The 18,680-nt window shown below is 38.0% G+C and overlaps 1 protein-coding gene across 9 annotated transcripts in view; it reads left to right on the top strand.

Annotated features, from left to right (window-relative positions):
* Positions 1-18,680, top strand: part of spri (Src homology 2 domain-containing protein sprint) — a 269,173-nt gene that overhangs the window by 220,804 nt on the left and 29,689 nt on the right. For all 9 annotated transcript variants that reach the window (XM_074089995.1, XM_074089994.1, XM_074089991.1 and 6 more), the window contains one exon: positions 15,480-15,807. In XM_074089995.1, the coding sequence (XP_073946096.1) occupies positions 15,480-15,807 (328 nt within the window). The remainder of the gene's footprint in view (positions 1-15,479; positions 15,808-18,680) is intronic.

Raw genomic sequence — 18,680 nt, 5'->3', positions numbered from 1 at the left:
AGTTACATTTTATACGTGTTTAATATTTTTTGTAAATTAATAAGAATGTATATAAATTAGATTTACAAAAAGTATCTATTTCATGTTGATTGCAAGTTACTGCGCCAAAGCTAGTCGATGAAAACTAAGGCTGACTAATACCAGTAGGTATGCTGTAAATTGATATTGGCGTAGTAAAATTCAACTTTCGCGTTATTCGCGTAATTCAATATATTTAGCGGTGTAATAAGCAGCTATGTACCTATATCGTAACCTGTCATTGTATTACTTAGTTCAGTGGAAAATTTACTTTCGCAAAGGAAACTGCGGTTCATGAACCTGTTGGTTAAGATCTTGTTAAGATTGTTATTATTCTTGCGTGTCAGAAAACAATGAGTTATTACTACTAAACTGACATGTCATTTTCATTAAGCGAGTATAACTAGATATTGTAATAAGGGGTTTTACGGAGAGGCCTTTTGGTATGTAAAGTAGTGTAGTAGGTGTATGTATAGCATACGGTAAAGTCCTGATGTTTACGGCACGTCACTGCGATTCCGCACCGTTTGCATATTTTAAGCAGCGGTGTGGATAGCATGCAATCCAAGTTTAGGTATATTTTATACCTTAAGCTGCTATTTACTCATAAACTACTAATCATTCTCAAGCAAACATAGCCGTTATAGTTTTTCTTGAAAGTTTGATATACTTACTACCATCCTGATTTTTTTCAAATTGTTATTATTATCCACCTACCGGTATAGATTTTAGAGGGGGGTGACGCGGGGGTGGTTTTAAAAGACCTATCCAACGACACCCCACACTATAGGGTTGGATGAGAAAAAAAAAACACCGCCACTTTACGTCTATGGGAGGTAGGTACCCTAAAAAAATTTTTTTTTAATTTTTTACTGTACCATTTTGTCGGCATAATTTACATTGCAAAATTACAGCTTTCTAGCACTGATTGTCCCTGAGCATAGCAGCGGGCGGACAGACATACAGACATGGCGAAACTATAAGGGTTCTTTTGGCTCCGGAACCCTAAAAACGGTACGCATATGATGCGTCACTGCGATTCCGTACCGACACCATTTTTTAAGCAGCGGTGTGGTAGCGGCCTAACTGTCGGACCGTGAGCGTTCATAAAAAAATAACAATAAATACCTACACATATCAATGTTAATTAACATTGGTACATATCAATATAGATATACTTATGGTCAGGTATTTCCGACTCTCCTGAGGATAAAACGCGTGTTTTACGATCAAGATAAGTGACACAATCGATGTTTCCTGCTTTTGGTTGCCCGGCAACCTCAAATCGGGGTCACTTTTATCATTACGAGTGTATACAATAGGTATTATTGTTTCCGTAACCTGCTAACTACACATATTTTAAGATACATACTTATACATGAGAGTATAATTGCTGCAATGTAAGTATGTCGGGGTAAGAAAAGTTTCGTCACTTTTGGTCCTTAACGTAATTGAATAGAGTTGAAAAGTGACGAACCTTTTCTTACCCGGACTATACTTAACTTACCAACGTAGGTAGGTATGTTAATTAACTACTACCATAACTATCAGAGATAAATATCGAGATGGATTTATTACCTTATATTACATATTTGTAGGTAAATAAACATTAACTGCGTTCTATTGTGCGTAGTACAGTAACGTTTGGTATTTTCCGAATTATTTAAAAGTTAGTTAATAGTTTATTCTAAATTTAAAGGAAAGTTTAAAATTGACTTTGAAAAGACTGAAGATTGAATTCACGTCGTTTTAAATCCCTTTAAAAGGGATTTATAAATGAGTGACTGGAAGTCTAAAAGCCGAGCTAGCGAGGAGCTAGGTGCTGTTTTAAGCTCATTAGACGCGTCTCCTACAAGATATAATATAGGAATGAGCTTAAGCCTCTTTCGTATAACCAAGCGAGTACACCCTATATTAAGCCATCACATTTTGCTCTGGTTCTGTTTCTGTGTAAAACCGGTGGACTTAGACAAGGTGGTACGAGTAAACGAACTAAATACATAGTTTAAATATTCACTAACGCTATTAACTATTGAAACTTCAGTACCGTCGAAGCACGACATTTCATTACAATATTTTGTGTTTTATGCCTATGATTTATTCTATTTTGGGCTGTTTTGACGCTTCAGCTTTATGCCGAGCCAGTATCCGATTCGCAACAGCAATGAGACTATTCTTCAAGTTGTCTATTTGTACTTGTAATAATATTGTTGTGTCTTGTGTTGATGTGAAATGTATTTTCTCTCAATGAACTAAAATAATTTCCTTGCTCACCCTCACCCGCGATCGTAAGGTCCCGGGTGAGCAAGGAAATTATTTTAGTTCATTGATATGGACCTCCGCAAAGTAACGCCTGATTCAATAAAGTATTTTCTCTCTTTTTGTTCTTTCTTTTTTTTCTCGTTTATCTCGGTTTACGATTACAAGATTACTGCTAATCTGTGAAACTAAATGTCGATTTCCGACTGACGCAATGGTAGAAATCTTTAGGGGATGAAATTGCAAACCCCGTCAGTTAATTGCTTAGTTACTCCCTTCTCTTCATTAACATTAGTTCCTAATGAACAGGGATCGTGATTAGAAACTATCAATTGCACGCTCTGGCAGGGTATCGATTACTTACTCTTAAAGAAATTTCACCCTGTCCTCTCCTGAATGGAGTGGATGGATAATTGGTCACACAAATTTGTGAGCTATGGTTGGAAGCATTGAGGCGAATTTTTTAGTTTTTGACTACTTATACTTATACATATAAGTATAAAAATTATCATCATCATCATCCCAGCCTATGTCGGCCTGTCGGGCACAGCCCTCCTCTCAGGACATATGTTGCGATGTTTTCCTTCAAAAATAATTTCGAGTAAAAGGAATATAATAGCAGTATCATGTATGTATGAATCTTCTCCAATTATGCATCTGTTTTACAAATTCTACTAATTTAATTAAAACTCGCATCTCAAAATCGATTGAAAATATCTTTGACGCTTCATTCCGGGCTGCTGGTGTAGCGGCTTCCGAAATATTTTTAGTATTATAAATTAGTAGGTACACGTCTCTTGAACTATTTATGATGTTGACTGTGTTCTTGTATGTGCACTTGTTGCAGTGGCCATTGTTCTGACAACAACGTTTTGTTTCAAAAAGTTTCGATATTGACTTGATGTCATTTTTAATTTCATTGATCCATATTTTAAGATAACACCTTGATGATATGAGTGAGTATGTCGACGCCTTGGTTCGGTGGAAATGCACAGTGATCGGAGCGCCCGTTATCGGTTCATGGTCCAAGTACCCTCTTGAAAGTCACTTGAGAGCAACGTTGTCGTGAAGTTTAGCGGCTCGTTTCATCAAATTATCGACTTAAAAATATTTATTCACGTGAAAGCTTTTGTATCTACTCGACTGTAAAAGCAAATGATTGAGATATATCAAATCAAATGGTACTTACGTATAGAACCGAAAGTATATTGTATGTATCTGAGGTCGTTTTATCTCAAACAGAATTAAAATAATATTTTGGATACAAATAGCCGTCAAGAAAAAAACCGTATGCAAACATGCTAAAACCGGAGGCCGTATTACCTAAGGTTTCTGACACTCGCGATTACAATCAAATGACAGTTTTTGTATGCGAAAACTGTCATTTAATTGTGATCGCGAGTGTCAGAAACGTTGCGCAATGGTGACACAAGACAATATGACAACGAATTTCATCAGTCACTTATTCCATTTACTTAATATAAAAAAAAAATCTGTATACATCCCTTTCTAACAGATCAGATAAAAACCGAAAAAGCCGTATAACTGCTGAGAAATATGATGCACTAGGAAGCACTGACGCATGCATATGCAATGAGGGCTATCGTTTTTTGTCTTTCTAGATGGCGCCACTGTTGCGTGAGGTTTTTAAGTGTGGCTTTCATTCAAAGTCTGTTATTACGGGCGTGAAAACAAAATTTAGATTAAAATCATTTTAATACACCTTAAAACCGAACCATAAGAATATCGAGCAACCACAGTGTTGCGTTGACCCGTTTTGTTCGGAAAAAAAGGGAGGACAAAAGTTTCCGAAAGACAAAACTGTCTCAAAACACAGACATTCATTGCCCCGTAACGCATAATTGCCATAATTAATTTCAGGTAATTCAAAATATTCACAAAATTATTCTAATTATAAATAAACCCGCGTAGCTCACCCAAAAACTATGAGATTTGACATTTCGGAGACCTCACGCTACACTAGCCCCTCTAGCGGCGAATTCATACGCGATAGCCTTCATTGCGACGCTTTGCTCTGGCTCAAACGTAAATTCACAATAAAAGACGATAATATGAATAAAAATATACGAGACGCTTCAAACCGATCCTGGAAATACTCGCTTTATGTCATTTGTTGGCATTTTGACATTTATCGTGAGAGCTGTTATATTTTTATGAATGAGGTCGTATTGTCAAACGTGTTGACGTTCGCGATCACTTTCACCATCCATTTCTACCCTCGTCTTATACCGTGTGACAGAAAGAAGTGGTGAAAACGATTGTGACATTATTTTCAAAACAAAAAATACAGGCTCAATTAGGTACTAATTTATTTTATTTATGCTCCAAGTAAACAGTATAAAAGTTTATTTATTTTAGGCTTTTGAAAACTTATCGGTTACTTATTCATTCATTACACTGAAAACTTAATGGATTTTTCGGGAAACGTACATACCTACCTTCGGTATTGCTTCACCACATTCCACTGTGAAAAAAAAGTTTTCGTTCACATTATATTAAATTAACCTAAATCCCTTTCATGGTACGCCGAGAATTCTTTTGTGTTGCGAAATAACAGCGAAGCCCTCAGGGCGGTGACTAAATGAAGAAAAACAAAAGCCGACCATTAGGGCTGGTGCCTATGACAAACAATGCCACACAAACATTGCGGAATAGGGTTGTCAACGTAAGTGTAGTCCTAATTAAGTGAGTGAAGAAATAATACTGGAACACAGTTTATTTTGGGAAGCTGAGCCAACCAGCCAGCTTTATGTAGCAGATGAACAGATGAATATGTGGGCAATGAACAAATAAATATTTTAGGCAAATTATTATTATTTGTACTCGTACGATTGCAAAAAAAAAGCAATTTCACCAATAAAACCAGTACCGGTACATCATCAAGATTATCGCAACCAACCAACCAAAAAAACGTTATATTATACGAGTACATTGAATGGAAAAATATTTATTTACTATACAATTTTATTGTTATAACATGTTACATTGTTAACTTTAATCGTTTATTCAGTGGAGCCATGATTTCCATAAGGTGCTCTTACTTAATTACAATCAGCTCTACTATTGTAAACAACAACAACAAATTACCCTAAAAGTTAGAAGAACACTCAGATTCTCTGCCCAAATTATTTTGTCTTCACAGATACTTATCTACTACTACTATAACTACTATTCGCATGCATATGAGAAACCTGGCCTGCAACCCAACCGGACGATAGCCCTGCATAAGCCAAAGGAAATACCTTTTTTCCTGTAGCGGGCACGGAATTTGCAATTAATCTCCTGATTCCGGTCCGTGTGTAAATAATCTGTTGCTTCGGTATATATAGCTGGCATACGTGAGGAAAGTCCTCGGGTTACAGCAAAATGACACCTATTTTCCAGATAACAACGACTTTGGCAGGGACCGCCTTTTTGTTTCCCAGCTTTATTGTTCTGTGGATTTAGCGTATGTGCAAGGCCCGGTTTTATTATGCAGTTGTATTACGGAGCGTTGGTAGTACTGCGTCATAATTCAGTGGATTAACGGAACTTATAAAAGTTGATTAGAAACTCTTGACTTCCTTAATAATATTATACCGTACCTGGACTGGGTAGAGTGGAGCCTGGCAATGTTGACTCGAAACTAGATTGGAATTTTCCAAAAGGTGACTACGTGCTCCTTCGTCACTTAATTTCTGAAGTGTCTTGGAATGAAGTTCTTGGGGCTCGTGATGTCAACGTTGCCGTTGATCTATTCTACCGTGTTCTATATGATATTTTTGATATTTGTATCCCAAGGAAAACTAGATATCTTAAACCTGGTAGACGTTATCCGGTCTGGTTTACAACTGATTTAATAAATAATATTTCGCTAAAAGCTACCCTTCACAAGAAATGGAAGCAGACGGGAGACCGTGCGGTCTATGCCCGGTTTTCCGAGTTAAGGAAAAATTTAAAATTATGGGCGTCACAAGCTTATGACGTTTACATTCGCGGCATCCAAAATCAGATTAGGAAAAATCCTCGGGCTTTTTGGCAACATGTAAACAGTTTAAAGTCGAGGGGGGGTTTCGAGCCGCGAGTGATATATGAGAAGAGAGAGTGCGTGGGCAGTGGAGCTGCTCGTGCCTTCGCAAATTTTTTCTCAAGTGTTTTCCTGCCATCTGTGCCGCTGCTAGATTACAATAAAATTATCCGCGAAGAGTCATCACGTACTAGCAACCATATCCATATTAACAACATTTCAACTGATATGATTCATAAATTCTTGAGTCAATTAAAATCCCAAAGTTCCCCAGGTCCAGACCATCTTCCAGCTTTCATTCTTAAGGGGTGTGGAGAATGGTTGTGCTTGCCATTGCTACACATATTCAATATGTCTCTTGCTTCTGGAGTGTACCCCGATCGATGGAAGGTTACGCGCGTCACGCCTATTCCCAAATCAGACGACGTAGCCAATGTAGAAGATCATCGACCTATCGCTATTCTTTCGTCGGTTGCGAAGCTATTCGAATCGATCCTGAATAGTCTATTGACACCCCAAGTCAAACCTTATCTCTGCGACGCTCAGCATGGATTTAGGCCGAAGCGTTCAGTCGAATCCAATCTACTCACTCTGGTTGACTCCATTTCGGAGCATTTGGATAAAGGAATACAGGTGGACGTGTTGTACTTGGACTTTAAAAAAGCATTTGACCGTGTGGATAACGACATCTTACTCAAAAAACTGTGTGAAATCGGCTTCTCACCTTTATTGCTTAAGTTTTTTGCTAGTTATTTGCGCGATAGAATGCAGTTTGTGCGACACGGATGCTTTGTTTCAGAGACCTACCGCACTAGATCTGGAGTCAGTCAGGGTTCGATATTGGGCCCCTTATTATTTGGCATAATGATAAATGACTTGGCCGAGGTCCCAAGGTACGCTAGGTGCCTGCTGTACGCTGATGACTTAAAATTATACTACGGTGTGCAGCGGGAATCGGATTGCGGATCGCTGCAGGAAGACGTCGACCGAGTGTTTCAGTGGAGTATTGAGAATGGGCTTCTCTTTAATGTATCGAAGTGTTCTTTGATGACGTTCAGTCGTGCCCGTTGTCCGATTCATGCCACTTACATGCTGGGATCCGAAACTATTGTTCGCGTTGATAGCGTGAAAGATTTAGGTGTTGTATTCGATTCACATCTCAGCTTCCACGAGCACACGAAAAAGCTTGCCACGGATTGCTTTCGGAGGCTGGGATTTGTAGTCCGAAATTCATCTGACTTTTCTGATCCTCGGATAATAAAATTAGTTTACACTGCTCTGGTCAGAAGTAAACTAGAGGCAGGCTCCGTGGTATGGAATCCTCACGAGTCTACTTACGCCTTGCTTCTCGAGAAAATCCAAAAAGCGTTTCTCAGATTTTTATACAAAAAAACGCATGGGTACTACCCGTTCTTGTACCCTACCAAGTTTCTGCTTGGTATACTGGGATTTAACTCTCTGGAAGTAAGACGTAATTATATGCTCCTAACGATATCTTGTAGGGCCTTGCGCGGGGAATGTGACAGTGTCGAGCTGGGGGCGCAGCTGGTGCGTCTGCACGTTCCGCCTCTGACAAAATTTAACTTCAGGCCTCGAGACCACCCTCTGCTGGCACCGCCACCGGCGCGCACCGCCGCTCGCAAGCAGTCGCCACTGGTCCGAGCGCTGCGCTACGTCAATGCCCTCCTAGCATCAGTGCCCCAGTGTGATGTATTGGCAGGTTGTTGGAGAAGAGTGTGCGATGAATGTTTGAAGTTCTGTGAGATGATGGATGCACGTCCGTCCTCATGTTATTGTTAATTTTGTAGTATTGTTATTATTATTATTACTTAATTTCTTTTTTTTTGTCTTACTCAGTGCTTTGGTGTCAAACTGTTATGCTGTGTGAGTTTTTACAAATAAATAAATAAATAAATAAATTATCATCGTATAATACGAGAAAGCGCTTGTTTTTCTTACTTACATGCTCCGACGCGGCGCTATCTTACCTTACAAGTCCCTCATGAACAACGTGCTTATTGTGGGTTGCTTGATACGGTAATGACAATTGTAAGGGGTTTACGTGTGAATCTGACTAGTACTTGGTTGGTTTTTTATCCGTTTATGATTTATATTTAGCTAGCAGTCTAATTTGACTGTCAATTAACTACATTATTTCGCATTTCACACACACATACACACACACACACACACACACACACACACACACACACACACACAAACATCACGCCTGTATTCCCAAATGGTGTAGACAGAGCACTTTTAGCAATTTTAGGTTTAGCGGTTGAGCGGTACTAGTACCAATGGAGTGCCGAAAAAAACAAAAAGATTCCAAAAAACCAATCTTAATTTGATTGCTTAGTAACGATATCTCTTGTCCGGGTGAGCGGTTAGTTCCAATGGAGTGCCGAAAAAAAAAGTTTCTCGATGAGGGCTACGGCATAAATGTCGCTAGCGTCACTGCTTAAGTGGCTAAATAAGAAACAAACAAGCTGAGATATGAGGTGCTGTAACGGTTCGGATGTGTCACACGACCGTCACTGGGAATAAATTAGTAGAAAATTGTTAGTGGGGCCATCTATGAAGGTTTGATGGAAACTCGAAACAAAAACATGTCGACAAAGACAGTTAAATAAGAGTAATTGAGATTAGAATGTCGATGTAATTAAAGCAGGGATAATTTAGCAGTCAATTTAATGAGTAAATGTTAAATTTAATTGGAGATTAGAATTGTGTTGTTCGGGTATAATAATTAATGTAAAAAAACGCCATCTATGGTCAATTAAAGGAATTAATGGTAGGCGTCATGGAAAATTAGTGAACTAATGCCGAACTGGGTTTAGCGGCAGATTAACCTGAGAGGCTATTTAGTTAGTTTCACGTGGGAATTATAGAGGTCGCTTTAGGTAATGGAAATGTAAATTTTATCTAAAAACAAGAAATATGGTCACAAATTCATCAAAAATAGGCTTGATATAGTAATAGAATCATTAGTATTAGTCTACAGTAGATCTTAGATACATTTGATGTTAATAATTATGTTAATTTAAAGAAATATCAACGGAAGCATCATGGAAACGGCAAGTTGTCGAAATTAGCTAAATAAGTTAAGAAAAACCGAAAATGCAAGCATTACGTAATCGTAGTATAGATCATTGGTTCATTATCTATTATAAATTTAAGTTTTCATTCAAAACGGAGTAGTATTAGCAGAGTAATTACACATTTAGTTATGATGAAATTACAAGCACTCTGTCGCACTGACTTAAAGTAGGAACGTGGCGAAATTATAAGCAAATTTTGAGTAGCGTTAATTCGACAAAGGAAACTATGAATAAACGGCGCGAATTGGGGATACCAGTTAATAATTGTAGGCAAATTAGCTATTTTATAACGAACAATAGAAGTATGTATATTCAAAGAGTGTAGGGAGTAATAAGTAGAAAATTATCGTTAGAAGTAAGATTATTGTTAGATAGGTTAAGGAAATTAAAACGTTGAGGTAAAATTGAAGTATTTGACAAATACATATAAATATTTATTGAAAATTGTTGTTGTAGCACAATATAAAAACGAAACGTATTTACTAGAATAGTAAGCTAGGATAGTGTCAAGATAAATAGGAAATTTTAGTTCAAAAATAAATTTTACGGATAAAATTTGGCTATTTTGAGATAAGGATTTGGCAGAAGAAAAAGCGAGAGCAGGCAATGTCAACGTTGTCGACTTTGGTAAGCTTGGCGTCGTTTGGTCGCTTGGCGCGAAAATACCAGAGGTCCCGGGAGAGAAGCTATAAATAGAGGTGACACAAAAAGGGCGGGAGCCAGATGGATTTAGATTTCGTAGAGTCAACATCGTTATTTTGCTAGTCGGGGGGTTTAGTTTCTGTGCGCCATTTTGTTAACAAATTAGAGTCAATAGTATCGGGTAATTTTATTTCATTAATGTTAATTGGGGTTTTTGATTTTATTTAATTAGAATTAATTTTAATTTACAAGAAATGTGAGTATTTCTTCAGGAAGTAAAGTGTCGGGGTCTTGATCATTAATCTTCGGAATAATGATTAACTCTCTGGTTTTTTATTATTTGTGAAATATTTAGTGCTGATTTTCATTCGGAAAATCTTTATGTGAGGGACTTTGCGGTCTTGTGGCGGTGAAGTCCTTTATTTGTTCTTGTAGTGTGGAGTGATCGTTTTATAGCGTTTCATTTCAGCCTACGTATATTTTGTACTAACCCATAACTTTTCTGTGTTTTTCCCAACTTAATGGAAATGACTTTGGTTCCTCCATAACGTACCTTGGTTGAGCTTTAAGTCCGTCTATATCGTCTGACACCTAACGGTGACAACCGTGGACGAAATAGGCTTCCACTTCCTGAAGCTGTGGCGGCTTCAGCGGCAAATTACTGTCGTACCAGCCACCAGTGGATTCTGTTTGTCTTTTGTAACGACTAAGTAGCGCTCGTCGAAGTGAATGCGTGTCTTGTTGACGCTTGGTTTGTACTTAAGAAACTCAGAATTCCTGTCCCCTATTTATTTACGTATTTATGCACAACGTTAGGTATTCTGCTGTTCCGCGGGGCTCCCCGTCATAGGGACTTTCCTTCGGGAAAGTTGGGAGCTCAGCACCATTTAGGGACCGATAGGGCTTTAGGTATACACACCATCATTGTTGATAGGAGATTAGAAGAAATTCATTGCACCGTGAATTTCTACATTACACTAAATGTACATGTGGGATTAATTCCCTAGTTTTGCTAATCACAGACAGAGAGTAGGGGCCTCAGGCAAGCTTAAAGTACAATTGTAGGATTTATTAGGGCTATATAGGTAGGGAAGTTCATAGGGCTTAGCTAGAGTAGCGTTTCCTTACACCGGGAAAAGTTACTATTTTAACTCACCACACAATTAGTTCACCTATGAGGGTTTTCCTCCAAATTGCTAAACTCCAACACAGAGCTAGGGAAAGCTTAAACTCGCACACACATAGTTTTAAGGCATAAATTAGATTTTAAGAAAAGAGAATAAAACATAAAATTTATTTAAGTACTTACGTCAAAACTTCATTATGCAAAACTTAGTTCATAAAAACTTGACTACGAATATCGATATTAAATTCAATGAGTTGATTTCAAATTAAACCCAAAATACGGTTTGATCATTTTGTTAAGAGTAAATAACAATAACATATTTTAGCTGTCTTTCCTATAATGAATAAGCGGGAATTGATATGACACGATCTCATAGCTAAATGGACAAGTAAATGCCAGATAACTTACTGAATAATATTTAACACAATTATCATCTAATTTCGATTTGAATTACGAATGCCAGCTAAAATAAGCTTTGTTTTGATAAAATTAATATCAAACATCATATTCATACTTTTGATTAAGATCTCATCAAATTATGTCTAGTAATAAGTTAGAGATAAAATCGTAGAGGGTTTTGGACCATCTATCAATTAAAATACAAAAGTCTTTCGTGTTATAAATACATACTATCTGTTTTAGTTGTCGTACCTACTTACATTGAGTGAACGGATGTAGAAATCCTGACTACGGTCGATAGCTTACGTTGACACATACCAGGCAACAGTCTATCTGGAAATTTACCTACTTTTCATTCGATCTCGATTTAAACATAATTGATTAAGGATTGATAGTTGAAACAGTTTATTGTTCATTTAAAATATATGAATTGAGACAAAACTAGTCATAGACGAGTCCAAAACCTAATACAAAGGTTATCTTGAATACCCAAGGGTTATCTAGTTATAAGCTAGTTAGATTATTATTAACGCTTGTGTTCTGGGCGTAAAGTATAGAAATCGGTACTTACTTTCTGCTTTACTCTGGTAACGCCAAATGCTGGTAGAACTAGAAAATTAGACTAAGTAGATAGCTCATTAAAATAAGTGAAAGTCACTATGAGATTAGTAATTATACCAAAATAAAATTATGTCAAATTAGACATTTCATATATCTAAGATAGATAAGACGTAATCTAAATTAAGAGATACTAGCGCCTATAGTAAATGAAAAGCTATAGTGTCTAAACTCATTCCTGAACTAATTATCAAAGTTATAATTAAGCATCTCATAGAGTATTCTAATATAAGCATAGAATAAGTAACCATAAGTCTAAAATTAGATTCAACTTGTTACAAAACATTGTGTTTGTATTTCCATACTTTGATTTGAATGCACCGAAAGTTAGTGCTTAGTCTAGTAAAATCACAACTTGACATATCCATAGAGATATATTGCTCTGGAGTGCGAAAGGAAAGAGTCGGGGGTGGAGGTAGAGACTCTCCGAGACCTTGGGTCTCGGTATTAAACTTAGTTTTAAGTCAAAATAGATTCAGAAGTAATACAAACACAAACACTATCCGTAATAGAAATATTTCCTCTCATTTTTCCAAACTGATTATTCTAGGTAACCTGAAAGATCCATTTCTAGAACTATCCAATCTAAACTTACTAGTATATCTAAATTCACATCTCAGTAATTAGAATTTCACCCTAAAGTTCAGTAGAGTTCAATCTAGAGTCAAAATTATCACGAAGTTAGGTACTGCTTAATTAATTATAACATTAGAAACACAACTGTAGGCTTTTCAAATTAATTCTCAAATAAAAGCACTTAGGTTATTGCTGGGCATAAGGTAGGTTCCTATCCACTAGACGATTCACGATCACAAGGCCATAAATTAAATTAAGTTAAATCACCATAGCGTTACCACAAGTTAAGTGTAGTATTAAGTAGGTTAAGAAGGGGTAGTTAGTTAGTCTTTAAAATTAGCTATTAATTCAAGGCCAGGATGCAATAAACTTCAGTCACCTAATATACCATCTTCAAAGGGCTTATTACAGTGCATAGGGGAAATTCGTGTCGGTACCGTTGTCTTATTTTTCTGGTTTTTCTGTGCATCTATATTTTCAGTATGTGGCGGGTATTTTCAATTTAACTTTAGGTTTGACAAAAAAAAAAACAATAGTGACAGGTTGCTAGCCTGTACGGTATACCTTAACCTATATAATATATAAGGATATTATCCTTTGTCGCCTCTTACAACATCCACGGAAGAAATGGAGAGGTGTAATTCTAAATAACCCGACACCACACGAGGATTTCAGCGATCAAACTAATTATCAAAGTGGACATGCCAAACGGTTATCAAGAGTACACACCTGTTACAAAGTCGGCGTCAAATGTGTTAATTAATGACATCGGTCATATGTCCCGTCATTTCGTCATCCGCCGTAATGACCAGCGTCAAGTGACGGAATGTGACGCGATGATTTGTAGCGGCCCTTTGGCCAGATGATACGTTAAATTTATGAGCCCGGGAATGGTGCGGTGTCAAGTTTGGATATTTTGGATATTATTAGGGATAAGCTAACCAAGAATTTCTGTACATCGAGTAAGTAAATAATATGAAAGATGATCGGATGTCTCAACCAAATCAATTAGAGGTCATCCTTAAAGTTGTAAGTTACTTTGCGAGGGCTTATAGCAAAATACGTGTGACAAGCTCTAGAAAATGACGTACTTTATGGATGGCCTCTTAAAAGTATAATTTATTACCTACATACATTTTTAATGTTTTGTATACATAAGTATTGTTCGAATATTACACTAATACAAGTACCTAACCTACTGTTTCTTTAAGAACTTAGGACAGGGTTATTTGTGCAAATAAAAAAGGATTTAATGAAAAATGCTCATTGGTTTTAATAACGAAATGAAATTTCAGTCGATCGATTCCTTTCATTATTCAGCCAATTTAACTTCGACTACTCAGCAATGAAATTGATCTTATTCTACATCACTTATCTGGATCGTTCTCTTTGCTCTCATATTTCCAAATTATCTGCTTTATTCCAGGCATGACTTACATAGCGGTATTACCATGGTTCTCATTCATGCTACGTCACAATAGACATTATAGATACCACACTGATACTGATATTAACAACAGTGATGTTGTTGTTATCACCGACCAGTCGTCAGGTGCCGCCTAACAAATTGAGTGTCAACGCCACGTCAACGCGGACAACGTTATTACAGCAATTTTTCATCGCAAACCGTTACACTCGTTCAAATTTGTAATGGAATGCGTCACCCGATCGTAAATCAGTCAATGTTTGAAAATGATTGCTGTAATCAAGTGACGAGAACAATGTTCTTTGACTATAACTATCGTGTATCTTCACCCATATAGTAAATCCTCAATTATGCCTTCAAAAACCATAGGTAATGACCAGCATTACGACATTGGATTCTATTATGAACACGGCTGTATTGTAATGTGATTTCATACATCATTACAGCACGGGGGGCAGACATACTTACCTAGTTCTCGTTAATGCAGGTCATTCTCAATGGTTCTTGAACACATGATAGAGGATTTAATATGCGGATATAGATAAAATATTGTATGCAACTGTACGTAATTAGGCCTTAAAACACTCATGTGACCCTATTATGAAACTCGGCTACGCCTCGTTTTATAAACCCACACTCGTGTTTTAAGGACCCCTATTACGATACAGTTGCATAAAATACTATTTCTATATAAATTTTCGTTTGAAAAATTCATCCAGACAAGCACAAGCATTTAAACAACGCAGTAGATTATCAACATTTTGCGAATTACCGGAATATATAACGTTTCGCGCAAGTTTCACTGCACTCGTTGAGTATCACGAGCTCACACCGTGCCGAGGTTTTTAATTAATACGGTGGCGGCTGTGGGCCCGGGAAATAAATCTTAGTTAATGTCCCTTTAGTCTGGACTCTGGTCAGCCCCATGTGCGGCCTACGCAAAGCTTTACCGAGCGAGACTAGTTTTGTTGCGATTTATTTTTCCCTCATTGAATAGCTTCACAACTGTGGTACTGGCAGTCAGTTGTTAAATGGGTATTTAGGTACCAGGCAAGCGTATTCTCTCTTCGAACATCGTCAAGTTTGATTAGCTGTTTTAAAAATATCTGTTTCGAGTTGTATTATGACGTCTGTTGACATGCCTATAGTTTCGTGGTCGCAGGTATTTAAGAAATACCTATTTGTAAGAACAACACAAAGTACCTAACCCACATGCTCTATAGATTCTAAGTTAGTTGAAATCTTACATGACTTGCTTTAACACTTCGTTTCTTCTTGTTACAGAAATGCAACATTCCTCGAACCCCACCTGCAAGGCGTGAGGCGACGTGACAGTCGGAGCTCCGACTCCGAGCACGATGAGCGGTCAACGGAAGACGACGAGCGCTCTCTCCTCCGCAGCTCCCCTCGAAATAGACTTCCCCATCCCCCACCCCCACCGCCCGATGACGAACCTCCCCCACTAAAACCTAGAGAATTCTTCGAAAGACTCCAAAACCAAGCGATGCGGGAGGCACAGGACCGAAAACACAGAAGGGATCTTCCGCTCAAAGAAAACCAAATCTTCCGACCCGTCGACGCAGACGACAGCCTAGGAGATAGCCTCAGTCAGGTCAGTTAATCCTATAAATAGTTTACAAGTTGGAAATCACGTCCCCGAAACTTTATTTTTTGATCTAGACTAATGAACCGAGTCGCTCTCTTACTCTCATACAGTTTTTAGTTTAACAAACTTGTTCTTCAATTCTTTTTCTGAGAGCGGTAGCTATTCGCTATTTGCATGCTGGATTGCATTACCGAATAAAGAGAACACAGGATCCGCGGAATAAAATATTGTACCGAAGTGGAATTAGATTTAGCCGTTTATTTGTAAAGCATTGAACGGGGTGTATTTTGAATACGAGTCAGATCGGGGCGCTCCTTCTATTTGGCGTCCATTACGCTGAATGGGATGAGAGTAATGTTATATGTATATGCGTTGTATTCTCCAATATGCGTCATGAAATCACATTTGCGGTACAATCAAGAGGCCGCATTTTGCTTTGAAAGCCGTGAAATGCTTTTATTTTTCCGTCGAGTCATTTCGTTTTCATTCACATAAATGTTATTATTGGTTTTTCAAAAGTTTCGCATTCTTATTTACGTGCTATAACAACATGCCTTGAGCAATTTAAAAAGTTAAATCTGTGTTATGGACTCTTGGCATGCATATTTTATTTTCGTCTGCAAATAAAAGTTTCTGAATAACTTTCCGCGAATGACAAATGGAAAAAGTCAACTTACAGAAAGAAGTGAAACGTAATAAAGTCTTTTAGAGCTGCGCTGCGAGAGTTACTGTTCTACGCGTCGTAAGAGCATGGCTTTTAAAATGCATTGTTTTCGCTCCAGCGACATTATTTACGCAAAAACAGAGGTGCACTGCGTTCAGACCGTGACAGGGAATCTTGAGCCACACTTCTCAGTCAATTGCGGGTGTTGCTTTGTGCATACTTGAAACCCTTCCCAACTCTTCAAGCCCGTAGTTGAGAGAAACTTGGGCTTACAGTAAATGGAGTGTGCGAGGGCAATTGTTTACGATACTTCCTGATAATATTTTGGATAATGGACAAGCTAGTACTAGTGTTGTGTTTATTTACAAAACTTTATCCTCATTATTCGTCGATAGCAAACGTTACAACAGTAACTTAATTTCTTTTACCGTAGAAGAATGTTCACTGATATCGCTTTTACTTGTTCGATATTATCTAATTGCACGATTTACCTATTAGACACGGTAATAAATTGGCGCAAAGGCACCACTAACCGTCTTGAATCAAGACCAATCGCCAATCAAGACTCTTAATGGATTCCAAGATCGAGATAAATAATTGTATGGCTTGGCTACGAGTTGAATGATAGGGACGTGCTATAAATAATAACAGTGATTATAGAGGCTATAAAATTAAAATAATTTTAGGTTAATCAACAAACTATAATTAAATATTTCAAGCGTTTACAGAAACATTTTCTATTTAAGCCACCCACAAACCACCAGACGTCATATTGATTATTAAACTTGTTATAGGCTCCCGTCTGGTAACCGCGCTGCGGTCCCAAAAAGTAAAGGGATGTTCTAAAAGCGTAATATTCATTACACTACACTTACCAGACTGTGGGGCTGACAATTAACCCTCGAAATTAGGATACTCGGGGTCCAAGTTAACTGCCGTCGAGCCGTAAACGACATGTGCGAACGACTTGAGTTTTTACTGGACGATCCTTTAGTGGGTTTAATGGTGTTGTAATGTGTTTTGTCCGGGCAAAAAGTTAACATTATTTATGCTAAACAAGCCTTTCTGTATATGGCCAGTAATAAAAGACGTCAGTGTTATTTTGGCAAGGTAATTAGTTACTGACCGTTAACTGTCTGTGTCATTAATCCAACTCAATCGTATTGTTAGAATTTAAGTATGCTAAGTTTTTTTTATACTTACGTCAAAATAATTTTTTAGCCGACTACCAAAAGCAGAAGTTTGAAAAGATTTTGGGGTAACTATTGTATTCATACTGGGTTCATATTGCGTGGCTGGGAATTTACCACGCCGTTGTTTCGAAGTCATTTGTCCAACCATTGTGGTATTGTGCTAACAGCCGCCTTTTTTACGTGCGAAGACACGCGTCAAAGGTCTTGCGCCAATGAGCCACGGACACCAAAAGGGATGAAAATTCAAAAAATTGTTTTCGATTTAGAATAGTTGCACAACCTGACTCAAAAAACGATTAAAGCATGCTATTGTCGTCAAAATACTTCTTCTTCTTCTTAGTCGGACACTATTGTCAGAGTGGTCGTGGTTTCGCAGACGAGGTACACGGAGAGATGTTCGGTGGGTCGCAGACCTTTTCGAGGACAGCCCTCTTAGCAATGTGTTTCCATTTCTGCCGGTTAGAGGCGCGGTTGCGAGTACACTGGACCATGGTGTACTCAGTAGCTTTTTTAATCAGGTCAGTCCAGCGAGTTGGTAATCGGCCGCGTGCCCTCCTGCCTTCCACCTGCCTCTGAACCACCAATCTCTCCATTGAGTTCTCATTTCTGGAGATGTGACCAAAGAACTTCAGTATTCGTAATTGCACAGTCGACGAAAGCCGGTCTTTAATATGAAGGTCTTTGAGGATAGAAAGATTGGTGCGAAATGCCGTCCACGGGATTTTTAAGAGACGCCTCCAGCACCACATCTCCAATGCATCAATTTTACGGCGATCTTGCAGTCTCAGAGACCAAGTTTTGGCTCCATAGAGAAAGATCGGAAAAACCAGGCATTTCATCAATCTGACCTTCGTCTTCTTGGTAACTCTTCTGTCCCTCCAAATCTTTCTCAGGCGTTCTACTGCTGACCTGGTAATGGCGCACTGCCGTCTGATCTCGTCGCTACATCCTCCAGTGCTGGAGATAGTAGAGCCGAGGTATATATAGCTCTGTACAACTTCGCAGTTAGCTATGCTTTGTAC

This window comes from Choristoneura fumiferana, chromosome 7 (genome assembly GCF_025370935.1).
Source record: "Choristoneura fumiferana chromosome 7, NRCan_CFum_1, whole genome shotgun sequence".
Taxonomy (NCBI): domain Eukaryota; kingdom Metazoa; phylum Arthropoda; class Insecta; order Lepidoptera; family Tortricidae; genus Choristoneura; species Choristoneura fumiferana.
This window is presented reverse-complemented; position numbering and strand designations above follow the sequence as displayed.